Source organism: Otolemur garnettii, unplaced genomic scaffold (assembly GCF_000181295.1).
Source record: "Otolemur garnettii isolate 467f Iridium unplaced genomic scaffold, OtoGar3 scaffold00004, whole genome shotgun sequence".
NCBI lineage: Eukaryota > Metazoa > Chordata > Mammalia > Primates > Galagidae > Otolemur > Otolemur garnettii.
In genome coordinates, this window is record NW_003852399.1 from 43,705,834 (window position 1) to 43,732,239 (window position 26,406).

Consider the following 26,406-nt stretch of genomic DNA (forward strand, 5'->3'; position numbering starts at 1 on the left):
TATATACAACATGGGTATTCACTCCAGCTGTCTTAGCAGCCCAAAGGCCATAGGAAAACAGGCAGAATGGACCAGGAGTGGGTTGCAGCCTGGCATGCTTTTTATCTTAAGGTCTTCCCACCATCATTTATCGTAGGGTAATCCAGTTCTTCTTTTGAGCCATTTGTCTTTCTTTGTTTATTTTTTCCCTGAGATAGTCTTGCTCTGTTGCCCAGGTCCATCATCATAGTTCACAGCAACCTCAAACTCTGGGTTCAAGCAATCTTCCTGCCTCAGCCTCCCAAGTAGCTGGGACTACTAGCGCACACCACCACATGCAGCTAATTTTTCTATTTTTGTTTTTGTAGAGACCAGGTCTCACTATATTGCCCAAGCTGGTCTCAAACTCCTAGGCTCAAGCAGTCCTTCCAACTTGGCCATCTGAAACGCTGGAATACAGGCATGAGCCACTACCGCTGGCCCATCTCCCTTCTCATGAAAGCCTTAATGTTGAAGTAGAAGCTGTTTCTCCCTCGTATGCCTTTCTCCCCTTTTATACACCAGCAAGACCTCTTTTTATGAAGAATTATATTTATGATGAGCAAATATGCAAATTTATTCTAATATGTATTGCTTAATTTCTTGAATACACTCTAGCTGCATTTATTAACAGATTTTATTTAGTCATCTGTGCAGCTAGTAAAAATAATTAGCTATCTGTGAATTAAGAGCACAATCCAATTTAAAATGTGAATTCATTAGTTTTCAACTTTAGTTTTTAATTTCACCTGCTGTTTACTGCCTAAAGGAATGATAAATTGTTTTTTAAATGAAATGTATATTGAAGGAAGAACCTTCAGCAACCCACATTTTTTTTTTTTTTTACTTAAAATCTGCTTCTAATCTGTTCTGAAAATTTAAAGATGTTGCGTTAGACTGTGCCAACCCCTGATGAATTTGAAAGGTATTATTCTAGTTCTTATTGCCAAAGGAATTGAAGGTGCTGGGTTAGTTAGTCCAGTTCTTTTTGTTATAAAAAGTTGAAGACGGCTCAGGTTTAAAAAAAAAAAAAAAAAAAAAAGGAGGGGAGAAGGTAAGATGAGGTGGGTGGGGTGAGTGTTTGGATTATGAAGAGAGAGATCAAGGCATCTAAGCCCAGAACAGTCTTTAGCCAGGCAGCTCAGCTAACCCTGTGAACTCAGACTGGAGTTCTAGGTGGGGGGGCAGCGGGGAGGGGGCAGCTCTTCTACTGCTGGTCTGTCCCTGGACCCTCCTGCCTTGTTCCAGTTTCTCTCACCCCTCCTCCTCCACCTCCCCCAGGCCCCCTCCTCCCTTGTTGGCCTGGCCTGCCCACCTGCACTGCCTCCTTCTGTGCGTTGGCCCTGCCACCACAGCTACTAATTGACGTTAGCTTTTGTGGGTCTCTTAGATCAGGCTCCTGAAAGAAAGGATACAGTTGGCCCTGTTTATAACCAGAGAAATTGTGCAATTTTTCTTTTTGAGAACTGATTCGGCCTTTGAATTATACATATCAGGACATTCTCCAACTTACCCAAGAGTTCTGTTCTAACTGCTTTTTTGAAATGGGTAGTTTGGTCAGAAAAATTATGTTTTAAAGTGTGGTTTGATTCCCAGGTCAGCTGCAAGAAACTAACCCATGAATAAGATGAGCTCTAACCTACTGGCTCAGTTCCCATCAATCTCATCTTTCTCGCTGTGTGTGTTTTTGTCTAGGATTTAGCCAGGGAGGATGGTGGGAGCTTAGAGACTCCCCACAGGGCATGTGAGGAGCGTTGCGGAGATAGGATGGGCTCCAGTAGAGGGTGTAGAAAAGTTCATGGTCTCGAGAGAACCCCTCTGTGTAGTATGTTGGGGTCAGGTAGGGTTCGGGTGGGAGGAGAGTTTGGGCTGTCTGGGGAGAGGCTCCAGTGGGGGAAGATCAGAGACAGAATTCCCTCCCATGCCTAGTGTTGGCGCTGGCAGTCAGCAAGGCTCTGTGTGGCAGTCATAGCTATTGGTATGGATGAGTCTACTGTAGGCCAAGTGCTCCTCAAACAACTGTCTGGGCTCCCTCCAAGAATTAAAGAGAAAACTATTTGGGGTCAGAGTTCCATCTGCATAAAATAAATGCCGTAAAGGTGGTATTTATTGTCATTATGATTATTCTTGACCATAAATGTTAGAACTCTTTAGGCAAGTGACTGGGCTGGATTTCCTGAGCCCTCATAGCTGGAAGGACGTGTTGGAGGGCATATCTGGGAACCAGGCCACTCCATGGTCTGCCCCTCACATTTCACCCTGGAGGATAGAAGCTTCACTCCCCAGGATTTTGAGATTTATATAACTTTAACTATAACTTGCTTCTGAAATTCTGCTTTATTATCTCTCTACAGGTATATCCTGTATTAACCTGATAATATTTTTAGAAGGAAGGTTCAGAGTCCCAAAATTTAAAAGTAAAACAAACCCTCTCTTCTCTATAGATTTTATTATAAAATAGGGGTTGCATTCCCAGTGATAAAGTCCTCCATGAAATGAAGTTGAATACTTTGATTTTAAAAAGGATTAAGATTAGCCATTCTATACTTACTCATCACCTATTTCTTGCCCAAATGTGATAGCTCAGGAAATTGCTTTTGGACTGAAGGATTCTCGAACATTGATGGTCAAGAATAATCACAATGACAATAAATGCCACCTTTATTTCCTCTTGTTTAGTGTGTAATGACTGTTTTATGCAGATGGAATTCTGACCCTGAAGTTCTTTCTTTTAAGTTTCTTACTGAAGGAGACCAGGCAGCTGTTTTACTGAAGGGCGGTTGGCCTACGGTAGACTCGTCCAAACTGACAGCTAAGATTCCATACTTAGCAGCTGCAGGAACTTGGCATCCATCTTCCTGAGACTTTTATTAGTAGGTGCTACTTGGTACACATATAATCATTGGGACCTTCATTTATGTATTTATTTATTCCACGAGAGTGTTCTTCTTAGGTCCTAGAGATATATCAGTAACCAGAGCACATATTGTCTTTTACCCTCATAGAGCTTAAGCAATAAGCATAATAAATAATTAATTATATAATTTATAAATTAAGTGGTTCCCAGGGATCGGTTTCACGGAAGACAGTTTTGCCATGGACTCGAGTTGAGGGGGATTAGATTCTAGGAGGAGGGTGCACCCTAGATTCCTCCCATGCGCAGTTTACATTAGGGTTAGCACTCCTGTGAGAATCTGATGCCACCACTCATGTGCCAGGAGGCAGAGCTCGGGCAGTGATGTGAGCACTGGGGAGTGGTTTTAAGCACCAATGAAGCTTCCCTTGCTTACCCACTGCTTACCTCCTGCGGTAAGGCCCAGTTCCTAACAGGCCACGGACTGGGGCTAGACTAGACTAGACACTAGAACACAGGCATCAGGAGTGGGAGGGAACATTGCAGTTTTCAAGAGGGTGGTCAGGGTTGGCTTCACTGGGAGGCATTTGAGCAAATGCTGAAAAAGGTGAGGAAGCAAGTAAGGTGGAAGTCTGCAGGAAGAACAGTTCAGCAAGATGGGGCATCCAGGGGAAAGGCCTGCAAGGGTGGGAGTCAGCGTGAGAGTGGAAGGAGGAAGTAGGAGAGGGAGAGAATCAGATGGAGGCAGGCCAAGTCATAGGGGGCCCTGGAGGCCACTGTAGGGACTTCGTCTGTTATCCTGAGTGGACTGTGGAACTGCTGGAGGGTGCTTAGCTAAGAACCCTGATTTTAAGGGATAAGGCTGGCTGCTGTGACTGAGAAGGACCAGGTAGGGGGCGGGGAGGTGGGGCATGGGTTAAAGCAGGGATCCTAGGAGCTGATTATACATATTCAGTCTGTAAACCTATAGGGAGGGTGTTAGGACTAAGGTGGTCTGGAGTGCACTTGAGTATAGACAGAAGGATTGATCAAGTAAGTGGGCTGATGTCAGAAGCCATCTTTCTTTCATTTTCCTGTGGAAACCAGATGTTTTTATGTTGAGAATGATGATCCCCTTGCCTGTCTTCAGAAGTTGCATCCAATTTACAAAGGACACCATTTAGAGAAATTCAGGACTTTAAATAGATACTGTTAGCTTCTTATTTAAAAAATTATAATTTCCCCAAGTAATTGGTGGCTTGACCAAGATAGTGCCTGCAGAGGTTGTGAGAAGTGGTTGGATTCTGGTTATATTCTAAAGGTAAAGTCCATAGGATTTCTGCATGAATCGGATGTGATTGGTTGAATTAAACTTTGAATTATATAAAACAAAGTATTTAACTAATGCGATAACTTCTGGGCCCTGAAGTTAAGTCCAATAAGATCAACCCATATTCATACTGATTTTCCTTCTATCTCTACATATGGTTGGAAAAAATATACATATGAAGTTAGCTGAGCTTGAATTTAATACTGGACTTTACAGAAATGGATACTCAAAGCTTGTCAGAAGGGATTTCTTTTTTAAAAAAATGCCCAAGTCATATGTTCTCACTTGCATAATGTTCATAAAAGACTTGAAACCTCAGCCAAGTTGTCTTCCACTAAAGATTTTTGCAATAACTTTCCATCCTAAACATGCTGCTGACTAATCTTCCGTTAAGCAAGCCAAGTCATGCTTTGTTGAATATTAAATTATCAAGATATTATAGTTAAAACTTGCTGTAGTAAAGCCAGCCCTACTGATTGCTGAGATAATATAGTTGTGTGCTTTGAGCAAATAATGCCCAAAGCAAATAGAAGGTTTCAGTGAATTCTGCTGAATTTTATTTGTTTTCCCATCCTCACCACCACCAAAGCGATTTGATGTGTGTCAGCCAGCTACTCTGTCATGGCATCAAGAAATAATGTACATCCTTGAGGAAAAAGCAGTCAACAAACACTTGATTGGTTTCAGAGGGCCAAGGGAGTGATATAATGAAGGGGCCAGTAATTGGAAGCAATTATTTTTAAAGTGTTCTATGATAGCTGTTCATCACGACTCCATAGATTTGCCATCCAACTTATTTTTCTGTGTACTTAGAATGAAATTTGAAGAATTTACTCTTAAGTAAGGAGTATAGTTCTGATTGCTGTTTCAAGGTGTAGTTTTGATCAGTTTACTCTAACATTCTGGCCTTTCCTTGAGCCTGACTCTTAGCAGTAATATTTTAAATTAATTGAGAGAATCAGGGGTTTCTATTTTTAATGTAAATTTTGATGCTGCTCTTGGAGCATATTTTTAAATCTGTAGGTCTGATTCTGTGCTCCACACAGCGGTAGATGTGAGGTCATCTTCAGCCACTAAATATGTATATTATTATGTATGTTATTATGTGTCATACAAGCATGTTATTTCGATAAATCCTAGTGTGGGGAAAAATGATCTGAAATAGAAAAAATTGCTTGCCAGGTGTGACTTTGTGGCTTCCTGGTGAGTAGAAGGGTGTTAAGGAGTTGCTTGGCCGAGTGAACCACTCACTAGATTCCTGATGTTTGCTGTCTTGAGTGATTTTTGCTGTGGCCTGAATTTCATGGCCCTTTCCAGAAGGTCTGTACTATTTCTTACTGTCCAGAATGCCCCAGAAGGCAAATGGGCTGTCTTTCTCTGCAGATAATTCCTGGAAATCCAGTTAATCTCCAGAGCCAACTCCTCAAATCTGATTGGGTTGAGATGAGTAACTGAGGACAGTTTCCAAGAGCTAAGTGTTGACACATGCTTTTTGCCATTTTATTTCTGTAAACCTGTAGGGAGGGTGTTAAGACTAAGGTGGCCTGGAGGGCACTTGAATATAGACAAAAGGATTGATCAAGTAAGTGGGCTGACATCAGAAGCTGTCTTCCTTTCATCTTCCTGTAGAAACCAGATGTTTTTATGTTGAGAATGTCTGATGGGCCCCAGTGCCTGCCTTCGGAAGTCGCATCCAATTTACGAAGGACACCATTTAGAGAAATTCAGGACTTTAAATAGATACTGTTAGCTTCTTGTTGAAAAAATTGCAATTTCCCCAAGTATATCATATTTATACATACACTGTTTATCTTCTTCTAGGAAAACAAAAGCTGTTCATTGGAATAAAAATTCTGAGTTTTATTTGTCAGTTAACTCAGTAATTGGTGGTATTCTCATATATTTGAACATGGAAGCTTTTTTCCCTTCTAAGAAATTATACTGGATAATGTGTTTGTGTGTGATATACCATAGGAGGGGCTTCTATGTTAGGTGGGAAGAAGGAATTCCGTGGTCTTTATTGTACAGTATGACAGACAAGTGTTGGTAATCAATGGAAGTAATAGTGCCAGTGGATGTATTATTTTAAGTAATTTTTTTGATATATGTGTGTGTACCAATAACTGAGTGCTAGTTAAAGAAAAAACTTGTCATATAAATGTCAGATTCTTGAGAAACTTAATGAAAAATGATATGTATTTTTTCATAATGGGATAACTTACAGGTTTTAAAAATACAAAACCACACATTGATACTATAAAAATTACAGACAAAACAGGGCAGTGCCTGTGGCTCAAAGGAGTAGGGCACCGGCCCCATATACCGGAGCTGAGGAGTTCAAACCCAGCCCCAGCCAGAAACTGCAAAAAAAAAAAAAAAAATTATAGACAAAACAGAAAGAAGGCAAAATTTGCTCATCAAATCTTCTCCCAAAGGAAACCATTAACATTTTAGAACACCCTTTCAAGATTCTTTTTTCTCTCTTTGTATATTCACATCCCTCCTTTCTGAGATCATATCACATGTACCCATTTGTCATCTCCTTTTTTCAATTAATATATTAAATGTCATTTCATGTCAGTAAATATAATGATATGCCTTTGTTTTTAACCATACATTTTATTGTTTATTTTAGAGACCAAGTTTCACTTTGTCACCCTCAGTAGAGTGCTGTGGCATCACAGCTCACAGCAACCTCCAGCTCTTGGGCTTAGGCGATTCTCTTGCCTCATCATCCCAAGTAGCTGGGACTATAGTGTTTTTAACCATACATTTTATTTGTGCATATTTAACCCCAACTTTATTGTATGGATACATATAGTAGGTAATTTTTGTTTTCTAATTCTATCAGGACTTCTATGATAAGTATGTTTGTGTGCTTTTCAATTTTTTTCCTTAGTCGTAGAATTGTTGTAACAACGGGGTGCACAGTTAGATTTTGCTACACTTTATGTCTGCTTTCTAAAATAGTATGTAGGCTCTCTCCAACAGCACAAACCTGAGAGTGCCAGTTACCTCATCTGTGAAAAAGCAGAGCATTCTTTATTCTTCATAATTTTTGTGAACCTCATAAAAAATCATCTCTTTATTTTAATTTTTCTATTTGAAAACCTTAGAAAAAGTAAAAATCTCCCATCATTTCACCACTGAAAATTGTGCATGTTTCTATGTGTGTATATTTAATTATACATGAAAAGAAGTGAAGGGGTCCTCTTGGCCCATCCAAGCTTTTCCCTGAGGTGTGTAACTTTTTGGCATCCTACTACTTTGTTTTTTTTCTTTCAGTGAAATCATGCCAACATGTCAGGCCATAACTTACAAACATCTCTAAATACAATTGATCATGAACTAATGTGCTGCCCTTAATAGATCATGGATATATTCTGATGTCCTTCTATTTGGTGACCTCATGGCATGTCCACTATGTGAGTGTTCCATCCTTAGTTCACAGTTAGCAGTTCCAGTCTCTAGGCATTTTTCCTGCAAAAATGCTTACACGATTCCATAGACGTATATGCACACGTACACAAGGATACTCAGTGGTAGCAATTAAAAATTGAAATTTGACTCCATGCCTGTGGCTCAGGTGGCTAAGGTGCCAGCCACATACACCTAAGGTGGCGGGTTCAAATCCAGCCCAGGCCCGCCAAACAACAATGATGGCTGCAACCCAAAAATAGCCGGGCGTTGTGGCGGGCGCCTGTGGTCCCAGCTACTTGGGAGGCTGAGGCAGGAGACTCGCTTGAGCCCAGGAGTTGGAGGTTGCTGTGAGCTGTGATGCCACAGCACTCTATCCAGGGGGACAGCTTGAGGCTGTGTCTCAAAAAAAAAAAAAAATTGAAAATTTCCTTAATGGTTAAAATATATCATCTCATGAAATGTTACTCAGTTCAAAATAAAGAAATGTAGTAGATCTACTCAGCTGGAAAGTTGTTCATGATATATTGTGAAGTGGAAAAATAGGTTGCTGAGTAATATACGAAGTATAATCACATTCATGTTTAAATACTCCAGGCAGTAAACCTTCACAGAGGAGAATTTAAGGTATTGTCAGTAATTTGAAGTTTTGCAGTGGTAAATGGTTACTGTTGCAGTGTGGGCCTGGCTGGGAGGAAAATGGGGGGGAATAGAAAACTTTCCCTTATACATGTAACAGGGATATATTTTGTAATAAATACACATTTTATTATTTATTCGTTTGAGACAGAGTCTCACCATGTCACACTTGGTAAGAGTGCTGTGGCATCACAGCTCACAGCAACCTCCAACTCTTGGGCTTAAGTGATTCTCTTGCCTCAGCCTCCCAAGTAGCCAGGACTACAGGCACCTGCCACAGCACCGGGCTATTTTTTGTTGTTGTTGTTGCCATTATTGCTTATCAGGCCCGAGCCGGCTCGAACCCGCCAGCCTCTGTGCCTGTGGCTGGTGCCATAACCCCTGTGCTACAGGCGCCGAGCCTAAATATGCATTTTAAAGATAAAAAATATATCTCTTTAAACTCTATAAAAACACTGCAAAATAAAGTGTTTCAGTGAGACCGAGCAGTCTCTGGGATTCCTCCTGCATAACAATTTATAATTCCGTGAAAGCACATTTAAACATAGAGTAGTAAACTCTTTTTATAGACACGGAATGTCTCGTGCTCATGTGGTAGAAGAGGGAGACGAGGGAAGGAGGAAGAGAGAGTGAACCGGGAGGTCAGAAGGGAGTTGGTTGGCTGGATGCAGAAGGAGGCGTCAGAGGAACACAGAATTCAAATTCCCCTTCTTTCAGCCAGCGGTCCACTTGAGAGCAGCTGTAAGGGCTGCCGCCTTCCTTTTTCTAGACAGTGCATTCCCAGGGCCTCTCAGGAAGATCCTTCCCTACACAGGTTACCTCACTGTGCTCTTTCCTGTTTGTCAATGTCCATCTTGAAAGGTGACAACCAAAATCAAATCCGACTGCCTCTCACTCCCAGGCTCGTCCGTGTGGGGTACACTCAGACTACTCCAGACTAATACCGTTCCCCAAACTCTGAGACTCGCCAGTGGGCGGCCTTGCCATTTTTCTTCATTTTTTGTCACAGAGGCGTTCCAGCTTGATAGTTCTCCTGTTTTAGATGTTTTCCTCCTTCCTCCTCATATTTTAGTTTAAAATATTTTCAGGTCAGCGAGATTCTTCCTGATCTCTCAAGATTTGTATTGTCTTTTGCCACCAGTCCATTATTCTGGTGTGGAGGATCAAGTCATTATCTTTGACTGTTTAGGTGGCTAAATTATTAGCTTGTAGTATCATCTTTTGCCTTCTGAATCTTTAAATGCTAAAAATATGAAAGGAGTAGGACGCCGGCCCCATATGCTGGAGGTGGCAGGTTCAAACCCAGCCCCAGTGCCCTCCCCCCAAATGCTAAAAACAAAAACAACACAAAAAACCCTACTTGAAATTCTAAATCTTTTCACTTTTCCTGTATGGGTCTTTGATGTTATGGAGGATACTTGCTAGGTGGTTTTTTGTTTTTTTTTCCTAGTTTCTGTGACCATTCACAGGTTATGGTGGTAGTGAATCAGGAGATTTGGAAATGACCTCAGCTCCAGGAAGGCAAGCAGTATCGTGCTTTTGAACATCACTCCTCTCTACCCTGACACTTAGGTATCTCTCCTGGAGGAAGCTGTGTCCTGTTCTCTTCCTGGTGCTTATAAAGAATCCCATAGCAGTGAGGAGCTCTTCCTTCTTTGGCAGGTCCTCATATACCCCAAGAGGTGGGCATCCTTCCTTGTTACCCAGGACTGTGCAGCTGTTTCTTCTCTCTTTCCAACTTTGGTGTTGCTGATTTCTCTCCATCCAGTCAGGTTCTTTCTGTTCTTTTGAGCTGTCATCTGACCTTGAACTCTCTGCCCGCTTATGAGCTGTAGCATAGAGTGATTTCTCCCATTGCCTCAACTTTTCCACCAATGAGAATATCAACTCCTATTTATGAGTCACATAATGGATGCCAGCTTCAAAGAAAGACGCTACCTTAGCCTAGACCTTGCAGAAGACAAGAAACAGTTTTGTCACTAGGGCATTGTGTAAACTGGGAGGGAAAATAAGTAACAGTGCCCTCTCTGGGCATAGGAAGTGCACACGTTCTTCCTCAGGTGGATGAATTTGAAAAATATCCCTCTTCCAGGGTGAGGAAGGCTGGGGGGCTTGAAGGGAGGTTGGATATTAGCCTCATCCTTCCAGATGTAGGATACACCTGCTTGCAGCAGCTTGAGTTGCCATATCATCTGGGTTTTGTTTGTTTTTCAGAAAGACCCGTAGACATGGTGACTGCCTCTTGCATCACAGTTTTCAAATTTTTGGTCTAGTGGTTCTAAGAAATACACCCTCTATACGAGTTACTGCTGGTTTGGTTCTTTCTTTCTTCTTTTTTTTTTTAACAACTCAACTGAGGTATAATTTACATACTTAGTTGAGCTATAATTGACATACCATACCATTCATCTCCCACCATTCAGAATGCAGCTTGAGGTTTTTTAATAAACTTAACACCTCCCATGAATATCATGGCAGTCTAGTTCTAGGATATTTTATATCATCCCCTCCCCCCAAAAGTTCTCTTAAGCCTATTATGTTTCCACTCCTATCCCCAGCCCTAGGGGTTCACTTACCTATTTTCTATCTCTGTAGATTTGTCTTTTCTGGAATCTCTTATACATGAGATTGTTATCTTCCTTTTTCTTCTCTCGTCTGCTCCTTGCAGTAGCTGGGTGTCAGCCTTGTTCCCTTCTACTGCCGCAGGCCTGACCTGATCTCTTCCTTTCTGCTTTGGGGTTCAAGCACGTTCTTCTGTCTCCTACCTTAAAACATTCTCCTGTCCAGCATTCCCTCCAGCCACCACCCTATTTCTCTGAGCCACTTCTGAGTCCAGCCTCTCAGGTTTGACTTTAAGCATTCTCTCCACTGTCTTCTGTCTTGTGAACTCTCCTTTTGGTGGGGTTTATTTTTTGTCTTTTACATATCGTATTTAATACGGTATAATTTAATTATACTAATACATACATAATTAATATTATATTTAATTATAATATTTAAGAGAAAAAATATTTACTATTATATTTAGTATAAAATACATTTATTATGAATACATGAACATTAAAAAGAACATATAATGTGGATAGCAAGCTTTAAAGCATAGTGGTATAATGAATATCTACAGCCACCATCTACCCCTTCCACCAGCATTTCAAACAGTGCAACCCAGGACTCAAAATGTCTCACGGCTCTTCCTCATCTCTACAACTACTTTTGGTCCTCTTTGGTCATTTTTAAGCAAGGAGTTCCATTTTTAAACAAGGAGTCTGAGCTAAATTGACTTTGAAATCTATTACATTGCTACAATTCTCTGATTACTATTGAGAGATTAATTTTCAGTTTAGAAGCTATTATAGAAGATTTATAGCTTGCATTGTTGAGTATTGCCATAATTTATTTTATTATGAAACCTTGGCAAAGAGTATGACATGCAATTATAACATCATTTCTCTAGGAAATTTATTCTACTTAGGTTATTTGCTTCAGATTATTTTCTCTACATTTTTGAAGTTGAAAGCTAAACTTGCTGTCATGTTGTTCCCCTCCTTTAAACTTTGGATAGAATTCATTTAATCAGTGTAACCAGTCCACTTATTCCCAGGGGAGCCATGGATGTCAATTGTTATTTCAGTTGAATACTGTTACGACTTAAATTTTTAATAAGTGTAAGACTTGACACTTAGGGAGAAGCTGTTTACAGTTCTCAAAACCAGCCTTGTTTTTCTTTGATTCTACCTGATATTTAGCTTTCCTGTTACAATGTAGATTGGAAATGGATTGGTAGAGATGTGGAAAACACTTCCCTCTCACTCCTGCCCCCAGGCATAAAGTGTCATATAGAATACTAATTAGTGATGGATATTTAAAATATTTGTAATTACATGTGTCACCTATTTTTATTGAGCAGTCATTACATTTTTGGAAGCTTAAAATGCTTTCATATTCCTTTCTGTTGTGTGCTGATGTCATTTAAATAGTTAATACTTTAAAAGCAGACACTAGTTTTCCTTGGACCCTTATTTTATTTCATTAATACATTCTAGCAAATATGGTGACTTTTCAGTGAGTTACAAGCAGACCAGAAGTGGTTGACCGTTTTCCTATGGAGCTGGGTGTAGGCCTGACAGGAAAACCACAGGAAAATGATTTTTTCTTTTACCTGACAGGATGGGCCCAGGAGAGAGTGGAGCTTCGCTTAAATGCTCTGTGTTGGTAGGAAAGATGCCTGGCACCAAGTGCGTTCCAGAGCACAAGTCATCCCTGGGCTCAGGAAATTCTCCTACGTAGGCGGCCCTGTGGCTCCAGCACACGTGCAGCTTAAGTTTCCCTTTGGTCTGAGACTTTCTGGTTATTAATACCTTTCTTTATTAATCTCTTCTGTTGTCACACATACATATGACTTCATACATTTTATCTGGAAAATGACTTCTTCTTCTGGCTTTAGATTCTGTACACCTAAATCTATTTGATCAAAGACTTTTGCTTTTTCTCCTACCAAACATTAAAAAGAAACAAGCACATTTTGTGTTTAATTGGGTGAGTGCAGATCTACTGACTCCACAAATGTTCTGCACAAGAAGGAATGGTTGTCTCAGGAACCTGTGAAATGTCTCACAGTTGTGCATATTTTGAAATACACCCTCCTGATAGGGGAAGCTCCAGATTTCCAGTCTGACTCATCTTGGTACACTTAGAACTTTAACTAGTTCTCTCTAATACTCATTTACAATACAAATTACCTTACAAAAGCCTTTTTGAACTTCAGTCTCCTTTTCCAATTATCACAAAGTCTGAACTAACAGGATTCATTTCACTCAGGTTTAATTTGATATTTGTCTCGCACCTTAATCATCATTGCATTTCGTAAAAATGAGAAGAAAAATTAGCCTGACTTCTTTGTCATATGGCTTTAGAAGGGATTTTATGAGAATCATAACTGCTATAGATAAAGGATAAAAAACAATTCTTTATAAAGGACAGAATGTAATTAAGATCAGCATTAGTAGTCGAAGATAGGTTTCCGTTTTACACATTAGCTCTCTTCTATTAAACATGACGTAATCAGCCTGAAATACTTAACAGTATTTTTAGTTTTCTTAGTTTTCTTAACAGTTTTTTTAGTTGTAGAAGAAAAAAATAATGTTTTAAATTAAAAAAAAAAAAAGTTGGAGCTCTTACACTTTAACATGGTCTGAATTTTTGTACACCTGAAAGGGATTTCTTATGTCTGTGATGCTTTTTGTTGTCATTATGACAGATGCGTCAATTATATGCGATTTTGTAACATAGGTCATTTTATTTCTGTGTTGCATTTTTCTGATTAAAACTATAAATTCTTCAAGATGAACACAGAGGACAGCGTCAGCCGTCTCTCTCACAGCCATCTGCAGTAGTCAGGCAAAACTGATGTTTTGTGTGAGTAAGAATGTCTGCATTTCATTTCGCAGGTGGGGAGCATTAAGCGGGAAATGACCTTCACGTTTCAATCAGAGGACTTAAAACGTGACTCTAGCAGAAAAATGTCTCAACAACATTTGTTCTCCTTGGCCATGGAGGAAGACGTGAAAACAGCAGACACCAAAAAAGCCAACCGGGTCCTTGACCATGAAAAAGAAAACACTCGTTCCATCTGTCTCCTTGAGCAAAAAAGAAAAGTTGTTTCTTCCAACATTGATGTCCCTCCAGCAAGGTAAGGGAATGTGAGATCTCCTACGTTTCTGCCCCTGGAAGTTGGTGGAGAGCGTGCACCATCTCCCCAGTATGTAGACTCTCTTCCGTATGTGGATTTATGAAAGGTTTTCTGCCAAGAATTTTTTTTCTGTTTCTGGTGTGAAATAGAGCAGGTGGCTTTATTCTTCAGAACTGACTTTGAGGCTTCTGTAGTTGGAACCATTGCAGCTCTAGAAAAGAATATTTTATTAGATTTTACTAAATGAATAATAAAAAGCAAAAGAGTAAATGCAGGGTGGCGCCTGTGGCTCAAGGAGTAGGGCGCCAGTCCCATATAGCAGGGGTGGCGGGTTCAAACCTGGCCCCAGCAAAAAAAAAAAAGAGTAAATGCAAAAAAAAAAAAAAATAAAATAAAATAGAATGAAACATGAAATGCAGGACTGAGCATAGCCGCTTCAAAGCAAATATACTCAGGTCTTTTGGTCAGACGTTGGCAAACTATGATTGTTGGCCACACTCAGCCCCTGGCCTGTTTTGTGTGAGATAAGAATGGTCTTAGGTGAAGAATTGATGACCCAGACCATAGGTGGCCTTCAAAGCCTGTAATATGTAAAAATGTTTGTTGAGCCCTGACTTATATCATGGTAATTCTTTTAAAACAGATCCAGCCTACTTGAAATATCAAAAGACATTTATCATTTTATAATCCTATGTAACCCACATCCAATGGCACTGAACCAAAGGCCGTACTGTAGCAGAATGACAGTGGGACAGTAGTGGGATAAACACAGTAGACCAGTTTCTCACTTTTGTACTCATCGCTTGTCTCACCTGGAAAGTAAGCTTTACCTTGGCGGGGATTTCAGTCCACTCTGTACACACTTCACCTCTAGCCCTTTTCTCAATTATGTTCTGCGGACTCAATAGGGTATTAGTCAGATGAAGGAAAGAAAGGAAATGTCTTAGCATGAAAGATTGCTTATTTTTAATTTGTGTGCCATATTTTGTTGCCAAAAATCGTTTATAATGAAACTTTATAAGCAATTGTTTAAGAATTCCTGCATTTGTTCAAGTGGTTTCTGGTCTCAACCAAGGAAACCAGTACTTTTGGACAAGGAATGAGTGTGCCTTTCCCACCTGCTCACTGTCTGTAATTAGAGTTGTATTTCTTTATCTATTAAGTCAAAAGTATCTTCTTTAAGCATCATTTTATCCTGCCACCAAATTTGTCAGACTGTCTAGAATTATAGACCTCTTTGTTTTTCTTAACCTTTAATGGGAGATTTTCATAAGCAAACTTCTGATTACTTGGAATTACTTGCTTTCCTTTTTTTTTTTTTTCGTATGAAGTACAGTTCAAATTATTTAGGATTAGCTCCTTCTACCGTGGCTTGATTGTGAAATGTTTTAAAACATCTTGAACCTGGCAGGCACCTCGATTCATATCTGTTATTTGGTTGACGCATAGGAAAAATGGCATATTAACAATTCGAAATGTGTAGAGCTCTATTTTTTTACTTCATTCCTAAGCCCATCGGACAAAAAGCAGACTTTCAGTGTCAGATAGTTTAGCACCAACTTGCAATTCCATAGGACTTACTCTATGTAAAATTTTCGTTAGGATCATTGTATATGTTAAAAAACCTGCAATTATTTCAAATTGCATAGATTATTTTAGGTATGCCTTTGTTCTTTAATGTCACTCTACTTGCAATATTTCTGGAGAAAACACTGAAAGGGGAGGGAGAAAAATATTTCCTTCTTTTTCTGGCTGTGGAATGTGGGATATTTCCCACCTTTTCAAATTCACTGAATGTATTTAAAAGTATGAGTCAAGTCAGTGTTATTGAAAGATTCTTAAACAGTGTGGGGAAATTAATTAAGTTTTAAATTCATTAATGTACAGCAAAATTCCCCAATGACAAGGTATAATTTAGATGTATTAACTTACTATGGGAAATACTACTTAAAACTTTAGTGGTTGAGTTATTCACTGATATACTTGTTTTCGTTGCTAAAATAAGAATTTAATCATCATAAAATACAGTATTCCAGTAGTTGGTGAAATAAATTTTTAAAAAACCATGAAGGAAGGAGACATTGGAGATTATAATGATCAACTCTCGAACTCTTTCTGCTCTATTTCTGTTTACTGTTACCATATTTAATAAATGTCAACTTTCTATTATCATCTAAAGAGATTGATATGATATTTTGTTTTAAAGAATTCTTTACCTGATATGGTAGGGAGATACAGGATTTTCCTTTTGTTTACTAAGGAGAAATATATCTATTGGCAATATAATATATTATATGTTGGCAATATAATATATTATTTCTGTTGTTTACTAAGGAGAAATATATCTATTGGTACTCTGTAAGGAGGTTTGAGGAACTCTACAGTATAGTGAAATTTACTGGTATAAGGAAGCCTATTATAGTCATCCCTCTGTGTCCACATGTTCTGTTCTTGTGAATTCAAACCACAGATTGAAAATATTTGGGGGAAAAAATCATCTATACTGAATATATAGAGACCTTTCTTATTATTCCCTAAATACTATAATATAACAACTATTTACATAGTATTTATGTTATATTAGGTATTATAAGTAATCTAGAACCGATTTAAAATATACCAGAGGGCTGGGCACAGAGCAAGACCCCATCTCTATAAACCAATAATAATAATATGTTAAAAAAAAATAAAGTATGCTGGAGGATGTTTATAGGTTGTATGCAAATACTATGCCACTTTACATGGGAGTCCTGAGACCAGTCCCCATGGATACCAAGGGGCACCTGCACCTACATCTTATAAAATATACATATATATATTAAATTTGTGTATGTATTTAAAGTCTGTATGCATATTTGTATCCACATGATTATTGCAACTTACTCTCCTATAGCCAGATGTTATTTTCGGCTGATTCCTGGGGAGGCAGGATCACCAGTTTAGGCCACTTGAGTGCAGAGTTCTTCAACAGTTTAAGATCAGTTCCCTGTAATGTTTCTTGCTTTGTCTTTTGCTTGTTCCCACTGTAACTAAGATTTTGGTTGAACTTTCCTTTTTATGGTCTGTAAAATAAATCTGAAGTTTATTTTCTGTGGTTTGTATATTGTATTTGCTTTTTCATGTCTCTAGAGAGGTCTGTGACCCTCTCCCCACCGTAACCTCTATACTCACTGTGGCGTAGCAGCACTGATTTCATCTCTTGCCTCCATTCAATAGAAGGGTATTGAGTACCTGCCGTGAATTCAGTGCTCAGTAAAAAAAGTAAATAAATAATGAATGAGACAGGGTGTCAGCCCTCCAGAAGCTTGCAGTGGAATCAGGAAGACAGATACATAAGGAGCTAATTTCATAGAACAGTTCCTAATTTGCTCCTTTCTCATTAGGACTAGATGAATTTGTAATTTGTGAGGAGAATCTTTTCATATTAGGAAAGTGATTAATTTGACACATCTATCTAAAAGCCTAATTTTCTTGTGTCTTTTTCAATTTAGGAATGAATGGAACAGAGTAGGGGGAGCTCTGTGGCTGAGATCTACCACACACAATCCTTGTTTATTTACCTGTTTTCTGAGAACCCATTTAAAAGTTGCTAGTTTCTGCTCGGCGCCTGTGGCTCAGGTGGCTAAGGCGCCAGCCACATACACCTAAGGTGGTGAGTTCGAATCCAGCCTGGGCCTGCCAAAACTACAATGACAGCTGCAACCAAAAAATGGCTGGCGTTGTGGTGGGCGCCTGTGGTCCCAGCTACTGAGGAGGCTGAGGCAGGAGACTCGCTTGAGCCCAGGAGTTGGAGGTTGCTGTGAGCTGTGATGCCACAGCACTCGACCCAAGGGGATAGCTTGAGGCTCTGTCTCCAAAAAAAAAAAAAAAAGTTGCTAGTTTCAGGAAAATGGAAATTTAAATTATGAATCCAGATGTCTAATCAGGCTGGGTCATCCAGGAAACAAATGCCGAGGTAAAATTAAACACGCAAGCTTTTTATTAGGAGAAACAAGTGTGAGAGAAAGGAGGCAGTGAGAAGCCAGGGCAGGTGGGAGAGGCAAGTCAGACTGGGTGCTAGAAGGAGCCCATTGACGGGAAAGGGGGGCAGTTTTTCTGCCCTTTGCAGCCTGGGCTATCTGTGTAGACCACCTGGAATCTTCATTTAAAACAAAAAATCTGTAAACTTCCTGTGAAAACGTGGCAACAGATTGTTGCTCTCAAGATCCCAAGATTATTTTTTTGAGTCATGGGAGGAAAGAGCACAAACTCTCTCCTGAGTTGCCATGGGTTGGTAGGGACAAAAGTTGTTTTTTACTTCAGATTCATATGAGGGTATAGATGGTTGGGTTACAGTGTCTGCATTTGTTAGGTAACATCCGCACTGTAGTTGTGTGCCATATACCCTGACATTGTTTCCATTAGTTGGGAACTCACTGATCTCTAGGGACAAATCTTAATGTCGGAGAGTCCATTTACCCAGGGGATATTGCTTATTTGATTTTGAGAAGAAACACTTGTTTCTTTTCTGAGGACCCAAGGGATATTGCTTATTTGATTTCAAGAAGAAACACTTGTTTCTTTTCTGAGGACGATTTGGGGTTGCATTATACAGTTGAGGTACTCAAAATAGTCTTCAAATTATTCAACATTCTTCAGTAGGGAAAACTAAAGAGAGAGAGTGTGTGAGAGAGCACAAGCAAGCCATGTTCGTCTTTGCCAAATACTATCTCATTCCATGGACTAAAGATCAGTCATTGACAGAAAGGAATGGGGAGCAGAGATCCTTAAAGTTGGGGGTATCAAGTGCTAGAGGTCTCAGTGCTAACAGTGAGGACAATAGTCCCTCCAAGACTCTCTCTGAATATTTCATCATATTAACGTAGTCATGCTTGGTTATAAAAGGCAAAACACAACCTCCTCCAAAAGAGATTGTAGATTAAGAATGAGGACTTGCTGGTTATAAATATTCAGTTTTAAGTACTTTTGACTACCTCTAGGAAGAAAAAATACTAGCTTCCTTAATCCCTACAGAGAGTTGAGGGAAATAGTTGTTACGTAAGGACAGGATTACAAAGAGAGCATATTTTCAAGGTTCATCCATGCTGTAGCATGTATAAGTTTACATTTGCCAAATGCTGTTTCCTTCCCTTGTTGTGCTACATTTTATTTACCCATGCTTCAGCGGAAATTTCAGGTTGGAAAGAAAGATCATGTTGAGCTATATTGATTGTGTTAAAGATTTTTAAATTATATTTTTAAGTCAACAAGTAGGATTTTATGGAAGAGAAGGATATGGTTGTGTTAGTATTGATGAAAGGTCACTTTGGCTATTACGTGTAGAATGGTCCAAGAAAGACAAGAATGCATACAGGGGAAACTGGGAACCACTGCAGTGGTGGAGAGAAGACAGCATGGTAGTTTGGACTGGGGTGATAGTTGAGATAAAGAGCACCGATTCAAGATAGATTTTTGAAATGGAAGTGAGCCGCCTTGGTTGTAAGCAACAGAAAGTGGCTCTGGCTGATTTAACAAAGAGTGGAATTCTCTGGAAGACTCTCAGGTAGCTCAGAGTTGCTGCAAAGGCTGGGGAACCAGGTCAGACAAAGGACAGGAGGGTGGGCAGCTAGAGGCATAGCTTTGGGCAGCTTAATTCCCACCTTACAAATGTGTAAACAGACTCAGAAATGTTAAGGGACTCACCCAGGAACATGCATTCAACAAATAATAGACCTAAGATTTCTGACCCCGTATGAAATTTTGTTCCTTATCATCACAGTTGACTTATTGTCTTTTATAACTGTGATACCTTAAAATGCATTGATACTTCTAGTATCACTTGCTTTCCAGGCTCTAAAAAAGTCCATGGTGAGACAAGCGTTATTAGATAACCTAGATCATTAGAGCATGGCATTTATTACTCCGTTTTTGCCAGACATTGTGATTTTGAAGATACTCATGCTTAAATAGGTTGGATTGCACCCAAACACCAATTATAATTTGATTATGTGATGTAGTAACTGTCTTCTCCTTATAATTCTAAAACTAAAGAAATCCACTAGCAAACCAGCTATAACAAGGAAAAGGGAAAAATTTGGACAGAAATATTCCTGGACTTAGCAGTGGTTTATTAGAATACTACAGATTGTTAGTTTGCAGTTAGAAGAAAAAAACATATGGTGCTGTTTTGCAGAGTTTTAAAATATAATGATGTCATATTTATCACTGGCTGTTCAGAATGAAATCATCTAATAGTCTGCCAGTCTGGGAATTGTATAGTTCGAAGGAACCTCAGAAACTGTTTACCTTCAAGTTTAAAGTTAGGAAATGACCCAAGCTGTAAGCAAACCCTGTGTATGACAGAAGACTGGGAACTACTTTGACTACCATTTTCAGTGATGTTGCCTACATTTTCTCTTGTCCTTTATACCATTTGTAGGAAAGTCTCCTATGTCAAATGTGTGGGTAAATGAAATAAGGCAAAATTGGGAGGTTTTATTTCTGCATCTCTAGAATAGCAGCTCTTGGAGCAAATGTTTAATGTTTCAATGCATTCAAAATTTTTCAGGTCACAAATGCTGCGACCAGTATGAGACTACTGAAAAAAGGAAACAAGATCACTTTAACATTTTAGAACATTTCTTTTAAAAAAAAAAAATAGAACATTGAAATTCTAAAACATTTCTCTCTAAAAAAAATATTGGAAGGGGAATATAAATGTACACAGCCAAGTCAGAGAAATAATAAAACTATATACTTAAGAACTGAAGATGGCTCGGCGCCTGTAGCTCAAGCGGCTAAGGCGCCAGCCACATACACCTAAGGTGGCGGGTTCGAATCCAGCTGGGACCTGCCAAACAACAATGACGGCTGCAACCAAAAAAAAAAAAAAATAGCCGGGCGTTGTGGCGGGCGCCTGGGGTCCCAGCTACTTGGGAGGTGGAGGCAGGAGACTCGCTTGAGCCTAGGAGTTGGAGGTTGCTGTGATCTGTGATGCCATGGCACTCTACCCAGGGGGATAGCTTGAGGCTCTGTCTAAAAAAAAAAAAAAGAACTGAAGCATCTTCATAAAGTAATGATAAAGGGCATCTTCTCCAAGAAACCTTTATGCATTTCCGTCCCTTCCCATCATCTCAGTAATTCAGGTCTGCAAGTAACTGTTGTCCCTGGTCTCTGGCTATAGTCTGTCTCTTTCCAACACATCAGCCAAAATACTGTCTTTCCAAAACTCAAGTACTGCCGTGTGGGTAGAGGGATGGAGACAGGAAAATGGTAGGAACCAACGTCATTGACATTAGGACTTGATCACGCGCATTGTGCTGTCCGTTCACAATCAAGCCCTATCTTGCTGGGGAAGGTCAACAAGTAAATCAAGCTTAGGTAGGGACGAAATTATTCTTTACCTGTGGGACTAGCACCCATGAAAGACAGGAGATCTGAAGCTGCCTGAAAAAGAGGCAGTTCTGTCTCCCTTCTTACTGTGGAGCAAAATTTCATTAAATGGAATGGTGGGTGTTTTGTTTGTTTTAAAAATAGCCATCCTTTCCTGCCAAGTGCCTACAGATGGATTTCTGTAATCTAAACGTACATATGCTGATTTTCTATGAAAATGTGCAGAGGTTAATAAGGTAAGACAGAGAACCTTTGTGAACCACCAGTTCACTTTCCTGTACTAACACTAATAACACTGATTGATGTTATCTTAATTTTCTTAATTATGACTTAGGAGATCTCATGTTTTATAACAAAAATTTAGCTCATGCATTTAGTGTGTTCATGTGTGTATTTTAAAGAGAATTTTACACTCTGTTTTTCTGCTGGCCTTGGTTTAAAAAAAGGAAAGAACTTTATACTCTTCTTATTTGGATTGACTTTAATTATGACATTTAAAATTCATTAATTTTCAAGAACAGTATAGAATAGCTGTTTATTATAACCACATTTTGATGCCTAATTAGAATGTGCCACCTTTTTTTTTTTACGACAGAGTCTCACTTTGTCACCCTCGGTAGAGTGCTGTGGCATCACAGCTCACGGCAACTTCATACTCTTGGATTTAAGCGATTCTCTTGCCTCAGCCTCCCAAGTAGCTGGTACAACACCCAGCTATTTTTATTTTTTGGTTGTAGTTGTCATTGTTGTTTGGCAGACCCGAGCTGGATTCGAACCCGCCAGCTCTGGTGTATGTGGCTGGCACCCTAGCCACTGAGCTGTAGGCACCGAGCCGTGCCACCTATTTAGAATTGGATTGTGAACTTGGAATTTTGGACATTAATATGAATTTTTAAAATAATAATTTATGTCACTTTTTTACTGAAGGATATGCTTTCTGGATCACCTGGATGGTTTTGTGACAAAACACTGAAATTGCAAGGTTCAGGTATTTGCAACCATCACTTCCAAAGAGGTTTTGGATAATTAGCCGATATCCTTCTGTGTAAATCATTGCTGGCAGCAAAATGGAGAAAATTGAACAACTGAAACTTCAGGTGTACCAGTGGCGCTGTTGTGCCAGAGAGACCATTGGCTTTAGTGCACAGCTTGGATATATGGGGATGTTCCAAAGTGCTTAGAAGCACCATCCTTCCACTTTTGTAGTTACCCAGGCCGCAGGTTGCCTCTGCAAAACTGGTTTGCATTTGGGGGGGTTGTTGTTGTTTGTTTCATGTATATATTTTTAATGTTTACCATTCTGTTTTTTTTAAGTTCAATATATAAATATCCTTTGTAACCATTAACACTTAGAGAATTAAAGTCAACATGACAACACAAAATATGAAATACATAGAAATAATTCTTCAGAAATATATAGTATTTCTACATGGAAAACTTCTAGGCTCGGTGCCTGTGGCTCAAGCGGCTAAGGCGCCAGCCACATACACCTAACATGGTGGGTTCCAATCCAGCCCAGACCCGCCAAACAACAATAATGGCTGCAACCAAAAAATAGCCGGGCGTTGTGGCGGGCGCCTGTGGTCCCAGCTACTTGGGAGGCTGAGGCAGGAGACTCGCTTGAGCCCAGGAGTTGGAGGTTGCTGTGAACGACCTCACTGCTGTGAGCAGTGAAGCCATAGCACTCTACCCAGGGGGACAGCTTGAGGCTCTGTCAAAAAAAAAAAAAAAAGGAAAACTTCTAGTTTTTAAAACTATAAAAAGACACATCTGTATATATTATGAAATTGTTATTAGTGATTTTTTTGTTTGTTTAGGTATGCCTTCTGTTATAACTGAAGTTACTGTCTTTCTAGGGATATCAGTTTACCACATAGCAAATTCAGTTTGCTCTGGGGGTTCAGAAGGATTGTAGCAAACAAACAGCTGGCCCACGTATCTCATAGTGGGTGTTATTATATGTGCAGGTCTCTTCAGGCTTTCCTGTAGATTCATAATAAGAGTAAGCCAATAGCACAATTTTGACAGTTTGTCTAGTTTGGGTTACCTTTTGGATACATTTTTCACAACCTTCATCATGTCTTACACCTAAGATTAAAGAAGGAAGGTGAAGAAGTCCCAAGCAAAGAATCCATAGTCAGTCCCATGCCGCTGCTGCTCATCCTCAAGCTGTGCCGTGCGTAGACCAGTCAGCTCCTGGTATGTGACTGGGGCAGGGCTGTAGTCTGTTTTTTCAGGGTAAGATGGTGGTGATGCTCTGGGTGTCGTTGGACTGTCCATTCCCCATCGCTGGCTGGTTTTACACATGAGTGATGCATCCAGGGAGGGATGCCATTCACCTTCACTGCTGTTGGTTAGACAGGGTCACCAAGTAGGGGCCTTTTTACCTGAGCCGGCTCAGGCTCTGATCTTTAATTCACACCTGGTTACCTGGAGACTGGGGATGGACTGGGCATCACCCATTCAGAAATCTTTTTTTCATTATTTTTCCCAGTGACATTAGTTGGTTAAGAAGTTAGTGAATTTTGTTTCTTCCAGTTCTCTCAGGGTCTGTGGTAAATTTCTTAAAAATGGGAAGGGTCCTGTGATAGAGTATTTTATAGGGTGAGTAACTTTTTTTGTTTTTTGTTGTTGTTTGAACCAGGTTACATTGATTGCATTTGTTAGGTAAAGTCCCTCTTTTTATTTATTTATTTTTTATTAAATCATAGCTGTGTACATTAATGCAATCATGGGATCCAGTGTGCTAGTTTACACACAATCTGAAGTGCTTTCATCAAACTGGTCAACATAGCCTTCACGGTATTTTCTTGGTTATTGTGTTAAGACATTTATATTCTACACCTAGTAAATTTCACATGTACCCTTGTAAGATGCACCGTAGGTGTGGTCCCACCAATTACTCTCCCTCCACCCATCCTCTCCCAAGTCCCTCTTATAATTGTGTCCTGCCCCAAAAAGGTATGCACTGTGACCCTCAAGCCCCCTCCTTCCTTCCCTCTCTCTACTCTCCCCTTCCCCCATCCTCCACTGTGTGCTAGGTCATTAATTCTTATCATATTAAAACTGAGCACATAGGATTCTTGTTTCTCCATCCTTGTGATGCATTACTAAGAATAATATGTTCCACTTCCATCCAAATTAATACAAAAGATGTAAAGTCTCCATCTTTTTTAGTGGCTGAATAGTAGTATTCCATGGTATACATTTAACATAGCTTTTTAATCCATTCCTGAGTTGGTGGGCATTTAGGCTGTTTCCATATTTTGGCAATTGTAAATTGAGCTGCAATAAACAGTCTAGTGCGGGTGTCCTTATGGTAAAAGAATTTTTTTTCTTCGAGGTAAATGCCCAATAATGGGATTTCAGGATTGAATGTGAGGTCTAACTTGAGTTCTTTGAGGGCTCTCCATACTTCCTTCCAAAAAAGTTGTATTAGTTTGCAGTCCCACCAGCAGTGTAAAAGTGTGCCCTTCTCTCCACATCCATGCCAGCATCTGCAGTTTTGAGATTTTGTGATGTGGCCCATTTTTGCTGGGGTTAGATGATGTCTCAGGGTGGTTTTAATTTGCATCTCTCTAACAATTAGGGATGAAGAGCATTTTTTCATATGCCATTTGTCTGTCTTCTTTAGAGAAGGTTCTATTCATTTCTCTTGCCCATTGATACAAGGGATTGTTGGCTTTTTTCATGCTGATTAATTTGAGTTCTTTGCAGATCCTGGTTATCAAGCTTTTGTCCAATTCAAAGTATCCAAATATCCTTTCCCATTGTGTAGGTTGTCTATTAGCTTTGGTTGTTGTCTGTTAGCTTTGGTGGTTGTCTCCTTAGCTGTACAGAAGCTTTTCAGTCTAATTAAGTCCCATTTGTTTATTTTTGTTGTTGCAATTGCCGCAGAAGTCTTCATAAAGTCTTTTCCCTAGGCTGATATCTTCAAGTGTTTTTCCATGCTTTCCTGGAGGATTTTTACTGTTTTGTGCCTTAAATTTAGGTCTTTTATCCATCTTGAATCAATTTTTGTGAGTGGAGAAAGGTGTGGGTCCAGTTTTAGTCTTTTACATGTGGATATCCAGTTCTCCCAGCACTACTTATTGAATAGGGATTCTTTCCCCCAGTGTTTGGTTTATCAGATTAGGTGGCTAGAAGATGTTAGTTTCATCTCATGGTTTTCTATTGGGTTCCAGATGTCTATGTCTCTACAATATGATGCTGTTTTGGTCACTATGGCCTTGTAGCACAGCCCAAAGTCTGGTAGGCTGATGCCCCCACTTTGTTTTCCTTGCTAAGAACTATCTTAGCTATACAGGGTTTTTTCTGGTTCAAAGCACAGAATTATTTTTTCCAAGTCTTAAAAGTATGATGCTGGTATTTTTATAGGGATGGCATTGACTCTGGGAATTATAGAGTCAATTCCCAAAGTAGATTGCTTTGGGAATTATAGACATTTTAACAATGTTGATTCTTCCCAGCCATGAACATGGTGTGTTTTTCTGTTTGTTTTATTTTTTGAGACAAGATCTCATATTTTTGCCCCGGTTAGAATGCAGTGGTGTCATCGTAGCTCACTACAACCTCAAACTCTTGGGCTGAAATGATCCTCCTGCCTCAATCCAGAGTAGCTGTGACTTTCAGGCATGCACCATCATGCCCCACTGATTATTTCAAATGTTTTGTAGAGATGAGGGTCTCAGTGTTGGCCAGTCTGGTCTTGAACTCCTGGCCTCCAGTGAGCCTCCTGCCTTAGCCTCCCAAAGTGCTAGGCTTAGAGGCATGAGCCACTGTAACTGGCTCCACATTTAGATTTGATGTAACAGCTTTTTTTCCTCACTACACCTATTCAGAATTTAAACAATCAAGTAGTAGAAATAATTGGATTCTCACTACCTCCTGCTCCTCCTTATCTTCCCTGGCCAATGTGGATTCCACAGTCTGCGTTTGTTACAGAAAGGCAGATATTATAATAAATAAACAAGATGTTGGCCATTTATTTACTTTAAAAGAATTAGTTTGGGTCTAGTGTGCTGGCTCACACCTATAATCCTAGCACTCTGGGAGGCTAAGGAGGGTGGATCACCTGAGTTCACTAGTTGAAGACCAGCCTGAGCAAGA

At 39.7% G+C, this 26,406-nt stretch overlaps 1 protein-coding gene across 1 annotated transcript in view; it reads left to right on the top strand.

Annotated features, from left to right (window-relative positions):
• ZNF704 (zinc finger protein 704) overlaps positions 1-26,406 on the top strand; it is a gene marked incomplete at its 5' end in the record, with an annotated part of 218,135 nt that overhangs the window by 32,482 nt on the left and 159,247 nt on the right. The window contains one exon of the mRNA XM_003782530.2: positions 13,685-13,926. Coding sequence (XP_003782578.2) covers positions 13,685-13,926 — 242 coding nt within the window. The remainder of the gene's footprint in view (positions 1-13,684; positions 13,927-26,406) is intronic.